General features: G+C 44.0%; 1 protein-coding gene and 1 long non-coding RNA gene across 2 annotated transcripts in view; one reads left to right on the plus strand and one right to left on the minus strand.

The window, feature by feature from the left end:
* Ankdd1b (ankyrin repeat and death domain containing 1B) overlaps nt 1-17,456 on the plus strand; it is a 59,492-nt gene that overhangs the window by 12,504 nt on the left and 29,532 nt on the right. Inside the window, 3 exon segments of the mRNA XM_059276297.1 lie at nt 1,626-1,684; nt 6,349-6,442; nt 6,604-6,708. Of these exon segments, the coding sequence (XP_059132280.1) occupies nt 1,626-1,684; nt 6,349-6,442; nt 6,604-6,708 (258 nt within the window).
* Nucleotides 9,530-12,901, minus strand: LOC131921902 (uncharacterized). Its single transcript, XR_009382140.1, has 3 exons — nt 12,578-12,901; nt 12,016-12,183; nt 9,530-9,739 (listed from the first exon to the last, which is right to left on the minus strand). It is a non-coding gene; the product is annotated as an uncharacterized LOC131921902 (long non-coding RNA).

Raw genomic sequence — 17,456 nt, forward strand, 5'->3', positions numbered from 1 at the left:
AGCCCATAAAAGATACATTGGCCAGAGACTTCTTACAATATCTTTGTGTTTTAATTTTACTTTAATCCCAGCATATTGCCTGATTAACTTCCTTTTTAAAGTATAGTGCTGATTCTTGACAGGCATGCAGGTTTATGTAACCACCACTACTTTAAAAATGTAGAGCAGGCTGGGCGGTGGTGGCGCACGCCTTTAATCCCAGCACTCGGGAGGCAGAGGCAGATGGATCTTTGTGAGTTCAAGGCCAGCCTGGGCTACCAAGTGAGTTCCAGGAAAGACACAAAGCTACACAGAGAAACCCTGTCTCGAAAAACAAAACAAAACAAAAAAAAAAAAATGTAGAGCAGGGCCTTGGGGTGTAGCTTAGTGGTAGTGTGTTTAGGATGCACAAGGCTCTGTGTTCAATCCAGCTTCAAAAACAGAGAAAAAAACCAACCAAACAAACAAACAAACAAAAAACTAACAAAACTGAACAAGAACATGTATCACCCCAAATTTCTGTCATGTTGTCAGTGCATTCTAAGCTGTCTCCCCACAGCAGCCACTGATCTCTGTGGCTTTACCTTCTTGAGACTATCACCTATGTGATAACACCTGTCATATAATCTTTGAGGCTGATTTCTTCAACTCAGCAGAACACTGCTGATGTTCACCCACATCTTTTCTAAATGCCCCCCTTCCCCTTTTTAACTGGACAGTATTTTTGTTTATGGATGTAGCCTAGTTTATCTGTTTACCACTTGAAGGACGTGAGGATGGCTTCTGGTTGATTATTATAAGTAAAGTTACTGATGCTGGAGAGACGGCCTAGTGGGTCAGATATCTGCTGCACAATCATGGGAACCTGAATTTTAATGCCTAGCACCCACGCAAGAAGCCAGGCATGGCTGCACACACCTATAACAGCAGTGCCGGGCACAGGAGTCACAAAGATGGGTACATCCTGGTGCCTCCCTCTCCTCCAACATAGTCAAAATGGTGAGCTCCAGGTGCCTGAGAGACCCTGTTTAAAAAAAATAATGTAGAGATCAATAAAGGAAAATATCAGCAATCCCCCTGGACCTCCACATATATGTGTTTGTGCACACACACAAAGTAAAGGCACTGTAGACATTCTTGTATGTTTTTTCAGGCACAAATTTCCCTCTCTTTGGTATATGAGACTGCTGGGCCCATAGGGCGTGTGTGTGTGTGTGTGTGTGTGTGTGTGTGTGTGTGTGTGTATAACTGGACATGAATTGCAGACCTGCCAGGAGACTAGGCTGTTTTCACCCTCACCAACAATGCAAGAGGCCAGTTTTGCTTTGCACCCACGTGGCCGCCTGGTGTTGATGGGTGTTTCTCATTCGGTTCTAGCCATTCTGTTCAGAATGAAGGCATCTCACTGTGGTTTGATTTGTGCTTCTCCACTAGGGGATGACGTTAAGTATCTTTTTACCTCTTACTTACCATGTATGTGTCATCCTTAGTGACATCTGCTCAGATTTTTTGTGTGTACTGGGGGTGGGAATCGGGGCTTTCCACATATCAACTGAGCCTTCTACCACAAGCTGCATCCCCACCCAGATCTTTTGAATGTTTCTAAAAACTGGGTTTGATTATCCTTTTACTTTCTTTTAAATTAGCCTTTAATTGTAAAGTTTTGGGAGTTCATTACAGGCCCTGAGAACAGATCAAACCTTAGGTGTGTATTTTGTATTATTTTCTCATATCTGCAGACTGCCTTCTTAGTGTTCACAGAGCAGAGGTTTTTAATTTTAATGAAATGAAAATTTGATGTTCCTTTTGTTTTGAGACAGGATCTCAGTCTCATCATATGACACTGGCTGAACTAGAACTCAGTATGTAGACCAGGCTAGCCTTAACCCAGAGATCCTCCTACCCCTGCTTCCTGAGGGCTGGTATTAAAGGCATGTGCCATTGTGCCTGGCTTAATGTTCCTCTTTTTAGAAATAAGTCCTGAGACTGATATGCATATATGTAGGGACAATTTTCCTAACCATGGCAAATTTCTCATATTTTTCTTCTAAACATTTTATGGTCATATGTTTCCTTTAGTTCTGGTGTTTCTATGGTTTCAGCATGTCCCCCGTAATTCATGTGGCAGAAATAATGACCTTTAAGAGATGACTAGCTCATAGCACTGTGCCCTCACAAATAGATCAATGCTGTTTTCTCAGGGGAGGGTTCCTGATCGGGTGAGCCCCCACCCCATGGTATGATGTAGCTCACCAAGGAAGCCTCTTGAGCTTGAACTGCTAATCCTCCAGAGCCATGAGTCAAACCTATTTCCTCTCCTTGTTAATTACCAGGCTGCTATTATTATACAGCTCATTACAGCAGCTTAAAACAGATTAGGGCAGCGGTCCATCGAGTTGATTTTAGTCCAGAGCAGACACGGGTTGTGATGACCAAGTTTTTTATAATGTCACTCCAGTTTCCAGAAGTTTTGTAATGCGGTTCAGATCTGTCCCCAGAGCCACTCTGATCCTGGACAATAGTCTTCACCACAGTTCAGTTCTCCAAACTGTTTGTCACAGGGTTAAGAGTCTGTCCAGGTGCAGCTCAGGGCGCAGTCCAGGAGTGTACACACAAGCTCCTTCTTGTCCACAATTAACCCCTCCTGCACACACACCATGTTCCAGGTCCCCTAAGCTGTCAGGGACAGAAGAGAGCAATGAGCCATGAATTCTGTCACCTTCCATTCCTCAGGGGCTTCCTTCTGTCCCCTTTTGTCCATGTCCAGTTCCAGAGTCGGAACCACCTTGAGTCTCTAGGAAAACAATGGAAACAATAGGAAGCTTCCTCAGGATTGTCAGTATTCATGAGTTTGAATTACTTTCCCCATCTGCCTATTTCCATTAGTTTTCCAGAGTCCTCGGATAGCTGGGTTTTATCCAGAGAGTTTAGCTGCTTTTGGTGGGAAGAACAGAGGGGAGGATACTTACTCCACCTTAGCTGGAGCCGTACTCTACATAACAGAACTACATGGTGAGACTCTTATCTATAAATAAATAAATAGCAAAACCAAGGTGAAGAGCAACCGAGGAAGATATCTGGCATTGACTTCTGGTCTCTACATGTAAGACACATACACACACACACACACACACACACACACACACACACTCACCCCAAACAAACAAACAAACAAACAAAATCCATGATGTAAAAACATCTCAGATGCCGGGTGGTGGTGGCGCACACCTTTAATCCCAGCACTCGGGAGGCAGAGCCAGGTGGCTCTCTGTGAGTTCGAGGCCATCCTGGGCTACAGAGTGAGTTCCAGGACAGGCTCCAAAGCTACACAGAGAAACCCTGTTTTGAAAAACCAAAAAAAAAAAAAAAACCCAAAAAAAAATCCTCAGATGATTATATTTGATATGGGTATAATGACATGAGACAATCCTGGTCTTAAGGACCCCACTGTCAAACTGAGGAGCAATATAAATCCTGTAATACACTAGTACCATTCAAGGCACTGAGGCTCAGGGTCAGATGCATGTCTCAGCCACTAAGGACTAAAGTGGGTGGCATCCATGAGCTTTAAGATAAGCTAAATAAAAGGAGGTTCTTAATCCAGGGTGAACGTCTGCTTTCCTGAAAGTCCTTGGGTGCACTGCTCCTCACCTAGGACTAGGCTGGTTATGGGGAGAGCTCATCAGTGACTTTCCAGCATTTTGTACTTTGAAGAGCATGTGAGCCGAGTGCCACCCATGTCATGGGCTCAAGCTTGCCTACACTCCAGGACAAGACTTTGTGGCATGGAGGGTGCTCTGGGGAAATGTATGTCTGTACCCTGTACATGGTGATTCATTGCCTCCAGTAGGAATTTGTGGTTTCAGAGACTCAAGCTGTTTGTTGCTTGGATTCCCAGAGTTTAGATTTTACAACCAGTGCTAGGGATTTTTAAAGCCTGTTCACTTCAAAATTAGGAATGATCTCTTAGGGGAAAGAGAAGGCATATCACTACGTGATTTATCACCTGTCCCAAACAGGACCATATGTGAAGCCAGATTTAGAAGACCACTGACTATGGAACAGTGATAGATGGGAGCTTAAATGACAGGGGAGAATCATGGTTAGTGCACCTAAGAGAACCTCAACCAACATGGTAGGTCACAGTATTCCCTGTAAAAGGAAGAGTACAGAAACCGCTAAGCTTTCTGTTTATCGATGTTTTAACTATGGAGTGCACCAAGTCTCTATGCAGAGTGAGAGCTGAGCTACAAGTCTGATGGAGCATGAACATTTACAGCAGGGTTTCTCAGCAGAAAGAAATGTTTGTTGACGCAGTGACACTCGGGACCGTGTAGTTCCTTGCTGTGGGGCAGCCTTGTGTGTTGTGGTGCGTTCAACAACATGCCTGCCCTCTGCCCTTTAAATACCAATATCACCCTGAGTCATGTGTAGAGACTCACAGAGGTTTCCTAGTGAAAACTTACTCAGCGTCTGAGAATCTGCACTGCTTTACCCAGCAGCACGGCATAAGGGGATGATTTGGCCACGGGCATAGTTACATGTGTTTGGAAGGGTCTACACTTGGCTGTATGCTTTGATCCAGCAAGAGGGAGGTCTTTTGCCCCGCCCCTTGACATTGTTATAAAAAGCCCCTTTGAAGAGACAGAAGGGGCCAGTGGATTTTGATCCAGGTCCTCCCAAGGCTATCCTGTGTTTCTTTCTTTCTCCTCTCCACTATCTTTCTATCTAAAAGTTTCTTATCCCTTTCTCCTCATAGGAACCTTTAAAAATTGGCCTCCCACAGTCATGACTGTCAAAAATATCCCAAGACGTTTCTAGGTGTCCCCTGGAAATGAATTGCCCCTAGTCAGGAGGCACTGGTTAAGAATTACATAGTAATAAACTGGGACTTGCTAGTTCACTCCCAAACCAAACTCTCTTCAGAATAAGAGAACACCTGAATACAGCGTCTGGAGCAGCCAAAGAAATACCAAGGGGCTTATCCATGTCACAAACAGGAGAAGTCTACAGACCTGTATTTGTTATTTACTCAGATATGCACATGTACAAGCCTGTGTACTGGATCAAAACCTTCGTTATTTGAGGCATAGATGATGCACAAAAGACATGGGTTACTTTTTGACAAGGATAAAGGAAACAGAAAAGAATACAGGTGACCTTAACAATAAGGAAAAAGACAGCTGGGCATGGTTGGAGGATATCTGTAATCCTAGGATTTGGGAGGCTGAGGCAGGAGTGTGGCCAACTTTGAAGCCAGCCTGCTCTTCATAGTGAGACTCTATCTCAGAAACAAAAGAAAACAAAACCAAAATGGCCTGGAATGTGAAGCTGCAGCTGAGCATAACTAAGCTGAGCAGCATGACAGGACCTGGCAGCGGTGGACTGAACAGAGTCTGAGTTGGCTTTGACTGCCCCGAAAGACCACACCCAGAGCACCGGCTCTCCCCTACTTTTACAGCAAGGGCTGCGTGCCTAGGTCTGTTCCCCTCCCCCTGACGCCACCTTCTTGCGACAGCCAGTGTTAACATCTTGGCTAGTTCAGTGTATGATTTAACAACTCAGCATACAGCTTCCCACAGGTCAGGAAGTTCCGAAATGAATCTCTCAATCTGACAACTTTATTCATGCACAGATAGGCACAACTTGTACCATCTTTTCACCTGTCTTGAGCCCCATTCCTTGTGTTTTGTTTGTTTGTTTTTTGGAGACAGTGTTTCTCAGTGTAACCACCCTGTAAACCAAGCTGGCCTCAAACTCACAGAGATCCGCCTGTCTCTGCTTCCTGAGTGCTGGGGTTAAAGGCACAGGTGTACCACCGTCACCTGGTGCGTATTTTGATTTTTATTGAACTGCCTGTTAGACAGCAACATTTTGCTTTTTTTCTAGTATCCCAGGAGACCGAGCTCTTCTGCATGCTTTTCTACGGTTTGTCTTTTGTTGTTGGCGATGCTTTGTAAAAAACATTCCATGTATTAGAGATCCATCTATCTTTACTAACGATAGAGTTTTGAAAGTGTCATTTGTCTAAGGTTTATGTTCCATTTTTCCTTTTACAACTCTAAATCAAGAAAGTGCACATTATCATCTAGTTCAAAAATAGTTATTGTTTGTGTGCTTGTGCTGTTGTATGTATTTAAAATTTCTTAGTATACTGTAGTGCATTTCATTTTATTTCCTTCAGATGGAGACCCACTTGTACCTGTATTACTTATACGTCCTCTATAGAATTACAATATCACTTTTGTTACATATTAAATTACTTACTTCTTATTTTTCCAATAATGTAGTATTGCCTAGGCTTTTGTTAGCTGAGGCAGTTCATTTGTGTAATGAGTCCTTCTCTTCTCTCTTTTTGGGGAAACACAGTCTGACAGTAATTCATCTGTCAGCCTGGTTTGGAAACTTCGAGATCATGCTCATGCTAGTTAAAGCTGGAGCAGACCAGAGAGCCAAGAGCCAGGTAGGTATGCAGGTCTCATGGGGACATGAGCTCTCACCTCACCAGTGCCGGGGTGGGAGTTCTGGGATCCCACTGGTGGTCAGGTCACTGGTGCTGGGATGGGAATTCCGGGGTTCTGCGGTAAACACTTACGCCTTCATCCTGACTTCACCTCTCTTCAGGAAGGAATGAATGCTCTCCACTTCGCAGCTCAGAACAATAATCTGCACATTGTGGATTACCTCATTCAAGACTTGCACCTGCAGGACCTGAACCAGCCCAACGAGGTGTGCCTGTACATTCTCTCTTAGTTCTGCTTCTTCCTGCTTGGGCGGGACTGCTAGAACAGCAAGCACAAGGAGGCTTGGCCCTGTAGCCAGCTCCTCACCTCTCTGGTAGACCGCAGAGCAGGAGGGAAGTGTTGCTGGTGGCAGTGGCCCAGGCTTCTGCATGTGGGGAGAGCAGGAAGCATAGAGAAAGCCAGGCTCCACCTTCCCTTTGCATTCCCTCATCCTGGCCTGGTTCGGACACTATCCACCTCCATTAGTATTCACAATGTGCACTCAAGCTTTATTGTACGGTGCCTGACCCTTTTAGAGGGTATTTGACCCAAAGTAAGAGATTGATTAAGACACAGAAGGAAGGCAACTTATGTGCATTCTTTTAGGGACAGGCCTAGGGCCTAGAACATACATCACCACAGTGGACTCTTGACTCATTTTGTGGAGACAGTGGTGTGTAGGAAGGAGCAGGCAGGCTGATGGGTTCAGGGACAGAAGCAGGTTTCATGAGAACCACCTCCTCCCTTCCCCCATTTTTTTTGAGATAGGAGCTTGCTCTACAGCCCAGACTGCCCCTGAGCCTGTGATCCTCCTGCCTCAGCCTCCAGAGTGCTGGGATGAGACATGCATCACCATACCCAGCTTTCCCTACTTCCTGAGGTTCCTGTTTTTCATGTCCGTCAACCTGTGGTATACTCGTTCCTCCTCCTCTGGCAATCTGCTGAGGAAAAGGCTGAAGAGCTCAGTGGTATGTAGAGCTACACATCCACCGAGAGACCTTAGGTTAATGCAGGTTCAGAGACTACAAGAGAATGAGCCAGGGCGTTCACTGGGGTGGTAGGGGAAGCCTCTCAAAGCTGATTTTTATTTCTACAATAAACCTGGATTGATGGACCAGACAAATAAAATATACTGTTTTTCTAAGATATTTGAAAGAAATGTCTTAGAAATCCAGTAGAAATAGAACTTACTAAGGGCTGGGGTGGGGGTGGGATGGGACAGGTAGTTGTTGTTCACTGGGTAAAGAATTTCAGTTTTGAAAGATGACGAGGGCTATGGAGATGCATGGTGGTGATGCTTACATAACGATATGAATGTATCTAGTCCAGGGCTGGAGGTGATGCTGTGGGTAAAGAGGCGCTTGCCGCCAAGCCTCATAGCTTGAATTTTATCCTTGGAACCTACATGATGAAAGTAGAGGACCAACTCCCACAAGTCCTCTGACCTCCACGCACACTCGGTGGCATGCATCCGCCCACACACAAAATAATGAACAACCAAACCTAATGCCACTGAACTATGCATTTAATAATGATTAGTGGGGTAAATTTTATGACTATTTTACCATGACTTTTAAAAAGTGGAGAAAGAAGCCTATTTGGAGCTAGGACAGGAAGTGATGACTGTTGACGTATCATCTGTATACAGGTATCGTGGATTTCACATTGTGCAAGAAGGATTACTCTGGGTTTACCCTCCTGCCCAGACCCTTCTCATCAGAAAGAGCTGTTCATCTACCAGGGTTAGCAAAATCCTTTTCTGTGGCTTGAAGAGAATTCTAGACTCTGGCAAGAGAAGCTTTTACTAGGAGGGGACCTTTAAGACAACATGAATTTAACTAAGCCTATGAGAATTTGGACGGAGCTCAGAGCACATCGGACCCTGGGAAATCCGGGCAGTCCTACACTTCCCTGTGTTATTACCAGAGGAGAGACATCAGAGCCAGGAGTTTGAGGCTAAGTAGTCTGAATGTTTGGAATCTGTATGTCAACCTCCATCTGTGATCACAACTAAAGAAACAACCATGTTGGGAGAGGGCTCAGTAGAAAGGAAGCTGCAAAGGCCTTTCGGGTAATGGCTGAAAATGTACACATGGTTGGTGATGCCTCTGTCAGCCGTGTGTGTTGGGAACATCTACTGGTCTAACAGAATCTGAGCTGGAAGTCCTTGTAAGTCAGATGCAGCTTCTTTGACAGGGAGGGGTGGTAGTAAAGAGTGTAAGGGGAATTGAGAAGACATCTGTTTTCTCACTCAGGCATCCCTCAGTATCCATAGGGGATTGGTTCCAGGACTCCTCTTGGATGCTAAAATGGGCAGAAGTTCAAGACCTTATGTAAAATGGTGTAATACTTTATATAACCTACACACAGCCCTCTGAGCTTTCTGAAACATCCCTGGATTGCTGTTAATAGCTGCTTCAGCGATAATGCTGTGTAGTTTATTAAAGCATGCGGTGGGGTAAATGACAAAGAAAATGTCTACATGGTCAGTAGATGCAGGGTTCCCCCCGCCCTGAATATTTTGTATTTTGAGTAGTTTTATTTACCCATGGATGCATGGGCCAAATGTGCTGAGGTGGCATTTAGCCAGAGCTATCAACCGCACTGTGAAAGGAGAACTCCCTGGGTGTCTGTGCCCCACCTCCCTGCCCCTGGGCCGCATCTCCAGCTCTGAACACTCCTGACCTTCCAGCACACCTTCCTGTCCTGCTTTAGTTACTCTGGGTTTTCTCCTTATGCTGGGTTCTGCTTCCCATAAAGGGAAATGCTGTGAGGTGTGGAGGCACACAAAAAGACCCTGGAGCTGTGTCCCAAAGATCCCTGTGATGAAGAATGGGTCAGGTGGGACTTTGGGTTTAATGTTTAATGGCTGGTCTTGATCTTTTTGTTGCATTTGGTGACGTACTAAACTTGAAATGTAAAATAATTTATAATCGATCATTTCAACTCCTCAGACTTGTTTACAAGTAAAAAAATTAAATGCATCAAATTAAAACATAGATGCATAAGAAATATGAACGAACAAAGGACAAACAAAAAGAGACAAGAACCCTGGACACTGTTTATTCTAGTTAAAGAAAAGCACAGGATCCTGGGCCAGGAGGCATGGTGATCTGCTCCAGGCATGAAGCCTGAGGCTCAGACACTCTTCTTGGACTTGGCTGGGAAGTTTTCCTGCCTTCCAAATATAGGGAATTCCTTGAGACTGCACTGGAAAGAAGCCCACTAGAACATAATTCAGATGGGTTGTGTTGTTTCTAAAAAAAAGAAATGACACGATAAGAAACTTTATTTTCAAAAACGCATATGGCTTGGAAATTTCTATTGATATTTTTGCCCAATGATACAGATCCTAGACAAGAAAAAAGATCTATATCTTATTATTTACATCTTATTATTGCTTCATCTTTCTTTAAGGTACTTTTGAAGTATTTAAAACATCATGTTAAACATGCTATTCTGTGTAACTTGGCCTTTACATTTTTTTTTCTTGGTAACATCTATAAAGGGCATCCAAAGTTCGAAGACTTAGCTCTTCTGTTGGAAAGCAAGATGCTTTGTCTAGGATAACTCAGTCTTTCTTAAGCTTTCTATGGGTGTGGATCCTCACTTTGTGTAGCTATATAAAAACGTAAAGCTTTGCTGCAACCCAGAGCAAAAAAAAAAAAAAAAAAAGACAGCCTATTTTAAAATTGAACAGACCTCTAATCCTTCTAGAGAAATGTTTGTCCTAGCTGTGCTTTACAGGTGATTAGCTGCTTCAAACTCATACAAGGAGTTTAATCCCCAGAGTCATATGTTAATGATACTAAGCCAACTCTGGAGTTAGGAGGTGGGGCCTCTGGGAAAGGATCAGGATTAGATGAGATCACCAGCATGGAAACTCTGTGATTGAAACCTGATGGCTTTGTAATGAGAGGGAGAGACACACTCCTTCTGTCTCTTGCTTCGTTGTAACTCTTGCGGATGTTTCAGGAGTCAGCCAGCAAGAAGGCCTTTCCCAGATATGGGCCTAGACCTCCCCCCTTTTAGAACCATGAACCAAATAAACTTCTTTAACTTTATAAAGTAGCCTGCCTTTGGTATCATAGTAATGAAAAAAGAACACAGATTGATATGTATATTTCATATAGTATATACATATATGTATATATTAGAATTATAGTCCCCAAACTGATAAATATATATTAGAATTCTTTCTAAGTAACAAAACTCATCTTAATCTGTGCTGAGAAATAAAGATAATCTGCTATTAATTATTATAAATGAGGTCTTTGAGGGAGTGTCTTGCTGATTTCAGACATGGCGGGTCCAGCGTTTTTTCCTTCATTGGCTGTCACTTCGCTGCCTCTGGTCCTCCCTGTGCTCTTGGTGTGGTGGGAGGGTGCCTGTGCACAGCTTCTAGTTTACAGCCTTATGGATCTTGACTCAAAGACAAAAGACTTTCCTATCAAAGTTCATATATAAGTGTCACAAGCAATTCTGTTTGGTCCGGTTTGAATCACGTGCTCAATTCTGAACCAATCACCATGACCAACATGAGTTATACCATCACTTCCCATGGCAGGAGGAAGTCAGGTAAAGTCTAGCAGTGCTGAATGCAGTCAATGGCATCATATGAAAAGGCATGACCATCAGCAAGCTGTGGTTCCCACATCTAAGCTGACTGGGGCCAAATGTGACCTATGATAATGTTATAGGCCAGGAACCTAAGAAGATCCCCTAATGGACATTGAAGCCAATTGCATAATTCTGTGACATAGCCAGTTGCTTCAAAGAAGTCCCTGGGCCTGGGGATAAAGTTTTTTTTTTTTGGTAGAGACTTTTCTAACATGCACAAGACCCTCAGTTCAGTCTCCAGCACTGGACAAATAAAGGCCACTAACCAAAGTCGCTGGAAGTTGTGGTCTTCTTGTCAACCTGATTAGACTGATAGATGCCTAGGCAGCCAGGCAGATAGATGCACATCTAGTCTGAGACGGCTTGTCTACGGATGATTAGACCGTGAAGACTCTGGCTTTGTTCAGTGGTTTAATCTGTTGATTATGGATCAGAATTTGAATAGACCATTGGGAGATGGTGGAACTGTGGGAAGTGGAGACCAGTTAGGGGAAGTAGGTCAGTTGGGACGTTCCTTTGAAGGGTGTCTTGGCCCTGGCTCCTTCTTGGTCTTTGCTTCCTGACTGCTGTACGTGTCTTGCCGGTCTCATACCCTTTGTCTATGATGTGTCTATCTTGTTACAGCCCAGAGGCCACAGAGCTAGCCAATAGTGGACAGAAACTTGTGTACCCATGGGCCAAAACAAACCCTTCCTTGTTAAACACTTCTGTCAAAGCCAGGCAGCAGAGGCAGGCAGATTTCTGTGAGTTCGAGGCCAGCCTGGGCTACAGAGTGAGTTCCAGGAAAGGAGCCAAAGCTACACAGAGAAACCCTGTCTCGAAAAACAAAACAAACAAACAAACAAACAAAACAAAACAAAACAAAATTTCTGTCAAATATTTATCACCATATTTTTTGAAGAGAGGGCTTTACTTATCTCATGCAGGTACAAGTGGCTTCAGTTATGTCTGAATCCAGGAGTTCATGTACTGCCCTCAGCACTCTTTATCTCTTTTCACTTTTCACTGTTGGAGCCTCACTCGTAGTCACAGTCTACTTATCAAGTGGCAAGGAGGGCTAACGACATCTTAGCTGATGACTCTAGAATAAATATAGAATGTGTCAGGAAGAAAAAAAAATCCATGGCTGTCTCCGACTGGCCTGGTGTGATGTGTGGCCAACTCAGTCAAGTAATCCTTGGAAGTAGTGGGAGTCTCAGAGTTAAGAGTTGCATCAAAATGGGCTAAGGGCAGTGTTCCAGAGGAAAAGATTATGGGCAGAGATTGGGTAGTAGGTGTTTTTAATCTCCTGATACAGTACATAAGCCGCCTTAACAGGCAGCTTTCTGTCTCCTCTTGTTGTTTTTTTCCCTGTCCACACACCGTCACACTAACTAGTACTCTCACCCTGTTACCAGCACTCAATTACTAAAGTACTGTATGATCATGTGCGTATGTGCCTCTCTTCTCTGGAGGACCCCTGCATACATACATACTCAGGAGGACTGTGGACCACACGAATGATGTAGAATCGTGGCGGTTTGGGTAAGAATGGCCGCGTAGGCTCATGGATTGGAACGCTTCGTCATCAGGGAGTGGCCATTAGGAGGTGCTGCCTTGTTGGAGTAGGTCCGGCCTTGTTGGAGGAAGCATGTCACTGGGGGTGGGCTACTGCTGCCATGAGGACCATCCTCCAGCAGCTCAGAGTTCAAGGGGGCCCAGCGGAGTCGGCCGACTGTTACTCAACTTGACTTTTCTGTCCGAGAGAGTAAAACAATTCTCTGGGCCAGCGAGGGGGGCTAAACTTAACTCTCTGGGGCTGATGAGAAGGTAAACTCTCTCTCTCTCTCTCTCTCTCTCTCTCTCTCTCTCTCTCTCTCTCTCTCTCTCTCTCTCCCCCTCCCTCCCTCCCTCCCTCCCTCTCTCTCTCTCTCTCTCTCTCTCTCTCTCTCTCTCTCTCTCTCTCTCTCCCTCTCTCCCTCTCTCAGGGTCTTTCTCTGTTCTCTCTCCTTCTCGCTTGTTATTTCTTTTCTTACCTCCAGATGTATCCCTTCTATCTCTCCTGATGTCTTTCTTCTAACTTCACTTTTTCCATTATAGCTTACATATCCCAGCAACCTCTTTCAAGCAGTTAAAAATTATAATGTGGTTGCATTCTATTTTCAAGTGAATGATTACAATTAATACAGGTTAAAAAAACAAACAAACATGTTCTTCATTTCCCTTACATGATTAAATAGCCTATGTATTTTAGATGAAAAACAAATTATCCCAAGAACCCACATACGTTCATACCCAAGCAACTTGTTATAGATGAATAGAGTATAAGCAAGCAAGGTGTTTTCTTAGCTGGTTCTTTGCTGTCAGGCTGCATTTTGTGGTTACAATAAAAGGATCAATCACTTTATTACCTATCTTATAGGGTAATCTTTTTTCTCTTTTTCTTTCTTCTTTCTTTCTTTTTTAATTAATTAATTAATTTTTATTTTCTTGAGACAGGGTTTCTCTGTGTAACAGTTCTAAGCTGTCCTGGAACTCGCTTTGTAGACCAGGCTGGCTTTGAACTCACAGAGATCCACCTGCCTCTGCCTCCCAAGTACTGGGATTAAAGGCATACACCACCACCAACCACCAGCCCTCAAAAGGTAATCTTATAAAGAATCTTAAAAGAATCACAGACCTAAACTTCTATACATGAAAAACAGTCATCTTGACTTTAAATCCTCAGGGTGTGTACCCATCCATCAACAGTTTTTTATATCAGGAAGCCGAGGGCAGAAATAGGTACAAGGAATTAAACATCATCTTTGATCACCAACCAATCCTAGCAAGAAAGGCTGATGTCAGCTAATAATAATTGGGCTGCTTTGTTCTTGTTCCCTGACCGTAATGAGTCCCTCACTCAGCTATGTGCCTTTCTAAACTTTAGATTGTTTCTCAAGGTTTTTTTACCTCAAAGCCATTAATAGGAACATCTTAATCTAACCTTAAGTCATATGTAAAGCTTTGTTCTAGCTATGATGCACACTGAAACCTGTGAAGACATCTCTCAACATTAAAAGAATTAAAGCTAGCTAGGTTTCTGGGACACAACTGTTTTTCTTAATCATTACCCTAAGCCACAGTCTCTATGGCCTCTCAAGAGAAACTAGCTGTGTGACATTTCCTTGTTCTTATTTTCTATCCTTTGTAGCCCCTGATTTATCAGCGGGTGGGGGCAACACCATGTCTTGCCTATATTAGTTTTTCCACTAAGCTAACCTCTACCACAATTTCTCACTATGTTTATTAAAGACCCTCAATCATCAAAACCCTATTTAAACTAACACTATCATTGTATAAAATCATTGCTTCAGTTAAACAGTACAGCTTAAGAGGAATTGATCTTTATAATAATCCACAGGTTAAAATGCCCAGTAGAATGGGATGTTTCCATTAGAGGCAGTGGGGCTCTTCCCACACCCATTCACACCATGCCGGATATCAGAGAAAAATGGCGGCCGGAGCAAACATATAAAGACACAGCAGTAGCAAGAGACATTCTGGGGTCGAGGCTCTCCAGGCCTTGCCTATCTGACATTCAGCCATCAGTGCCTTGGATGCTGGTGGGTTGATCCCTGAAGTCAATTGCCACCTGCTGCTTCTTTGACGTGGCCATCGGCAGTGGGATTTGGGGTTTCAAATACTCAAGCCAGATCCAGATGTAGAACTCTCAGCTCCTCCCCAGCACCATGTCTGCCTTTGTCCCGCCATGATGACAAAACCTCTGAAGCTGTATGTAAGCCCTGATCAAATGCTTTCTTTTATAAGAGTCGCCGAGGTCATGTTGTCTCTCCGCAGCAACAGAACACTGACGAAGACGACATTATTTTCATCTACTATATGATCAGTGCCTCTTGTTCCCCTTTTCATGATTTATGTGTTACTTAGGTTTGTTCTCACTAGGACACACATACACACCCAAGAGAACAGTTTAAAACAAGGAAAGATTTATCGTAGCTCATGACTGCAGAGGTTTTATTTATCATGTCAGGAAGTGTGTGGCAGAGCACAGCAGCTTTTACCATGGTGGCCAGGAAGCAGAGCTGAGCACAGTAGGACAGAGCCAGCACAGGACAGGCCCCACGGACAGGTACTCAGTGACCAGCATCCTCCAGCCAGGCCCATCTCCCACCCTTCTGTCACCACCAATAATCTATTCAAAACTCAAATCCATCAGTGGATTAAACCATTCATTAGGTCAAAGCCCGCAACTTCAAACCCTTCGTGGAGACGCCCTCACAGACACTCCTAGAGGTGTGCTTTATTAATGTCCTGGCCGTCTCATAATCCGGTCAAGTTGATGAATAAGATTGCTCACCAAGGTTTTTTATATGACTCCATCTGCTGTTGCCATTTGTGGATATTTGTGGTAAGTCACATACAGTAACTATCAGCCTGTCATTTTCAAATGCATTATGTTTTGTCCTTCAGTCATAGCCCAACTTGCAGGCGGGAAACTGTGGCTCCACCCTAACTGTTCCTTCCCATGACCCTGTGGTGATTTCCTGAGAATAATAAAGACAGCGAACCCTTCTAGCTTTGAAGACCAGGAGATGTAGGTCTTATTGATAATGTATGTAGTCTAAGAACAATGGATTACCCAAACTTTTTGGTGCTGGTTCGTTTCTCTGGCTTCTGCCCATTCATGGACAGAGATCTCCATAGGGCTGATCTCAGCAGATGTTTTTCATTTTGTCCAGTAGGCACTGGACTATTTTAGCCTCTTTCTCTGCCTTTTTCCCTCCCTTATAAGCAAAGAGTGATCATGATCTTTTTGTTAAACATCATTAGCAAGCGATTAGCTGACAGATTGAGAACGCCATTTATAGAATCTTGTACCCTCTTTACATTAAAGGCATCTTGGTAAACTCTCAGTTAACACATTAAGCCAAGCTGAGTTTCCTTCTTTTTAGCTGAAGAAAATTCATCCAGTTTCCTTTTTCTTTTTTAAAAATAGCTGAAGTTGAAAAATTAAGTTTTCTGTGCATCTTTTGCTTTTCCTGATGACATTTTGGCTGTTGAAAATGCAGTCTCCAATACCAACAGGAAAACTTGGAGAAATTAACATTGTTCAAAAATTCTATATTTGAAGAACCATATATAAACACACCTTTCTTCACTGAAGTTTCTGCATGTCTCTGCTCCATTCTTCCTTTCCATTTCAAATAGACCCACTGTTAGGATTCTGCGCCACGCCAGATGCACCACTACATGACTGCACATGTGCAGTTTGGGGTCTTGCGTCTCACATCATCAGTGTTTATTGGTGACTACGTATTCGCCTTAAAAGCCGGACGCAGACCCCACCCTCTCTCTCTCTGCTCTCTGTTCTCTCTCTGTTCTGCTCCTTCCTTCTGCCCCACCATCTTTCTCTCTCTCCAGGCCTGGATCTCCTCTTTCCCCTCCCACCCTTTCCCTCCTAATAAAGCTCTGAAAAATAACACTGGGTTCTGTCGTGACTGTGACCTTTCCACACGGTAACCGGTGCCATTTATCATCCTTTCACCCACCCTCAAGAGTTTTCTGGTTGATTCTTAGAAATATAACCAGTGAATACTGTTATGCCCAAATCACAGGGACTTCCAAAAGACCACCACAGAGACCGAATCCCATATGTAAAAGCAAAGAGCCTTTATTTCAAACTTGGAGCTTGGTCTCTCTCTCTCTCTCTCTGTCTGTCCGATGCATTAACACATCGACACATTGGTGAGAGCAGAGAGCCCAGAGCCTGGGCTGGGTAGGGTTTTTATCATAGCAGAGGTTGGGGTGAGGGGATTTCCAGGGTTCAGGACCCTGATTGGCTGACATTTGTCTAGGGGTCTAAGTGTGTGCTGGGAATGTTTGGCATATTGGGTATTTCCCCTTAGATGCTGGCCCTCCCTGGGTGGGATTAACTTATGGCTTTTTCTGGGGACCAGGTGGTACCTACCCGTAAGCCTGTCATGGCATCTGTGTCTGGGCCCCTAAGCCTGTCATGGCAGCTGTGTGGTCAACCTGTTTTAGGGACCCCACAAATATGACCTCAAATTTGATTATAGGAATTCTGGAGAGCTGGCTCAGTGGTTAAGAGCACTTGCTGCTCTTGCAGAGGACCTGGGTTCAGTTCTTAGCCCCAACATGGAGGCTCACAATTGTTTTCAACCCTAGTTCTAGGTGATCCAGAAGGGCTCTAGCAAGCCCGAGCATGGCAAACACATGCCTGCCTGCCCATGGCAAATATGGTACCGACAAGAATTGCCTTTTCCCCTTCTCCCCTTGTTAAAAATCATTAGATTGGGCCGGGCAGTGGTGGCACACACTTTTAATCCCAGCACTGGGGAGTCAGAGGCAGGA

The sequence above is a fragment of the Peromyscus eremicus genome, chromosome 11 (assembly GCF_949786415.1).
Source record: "Peromyscus eremicus chromosome 11, PerEre_H2_v1, whole genome shotgun sequence".
NCBI lineage: Eukaryota > Metazoa > Chordata > Mammalia > Rodentia > Cricetidae > Peromyscus > Peromyscus eremicus.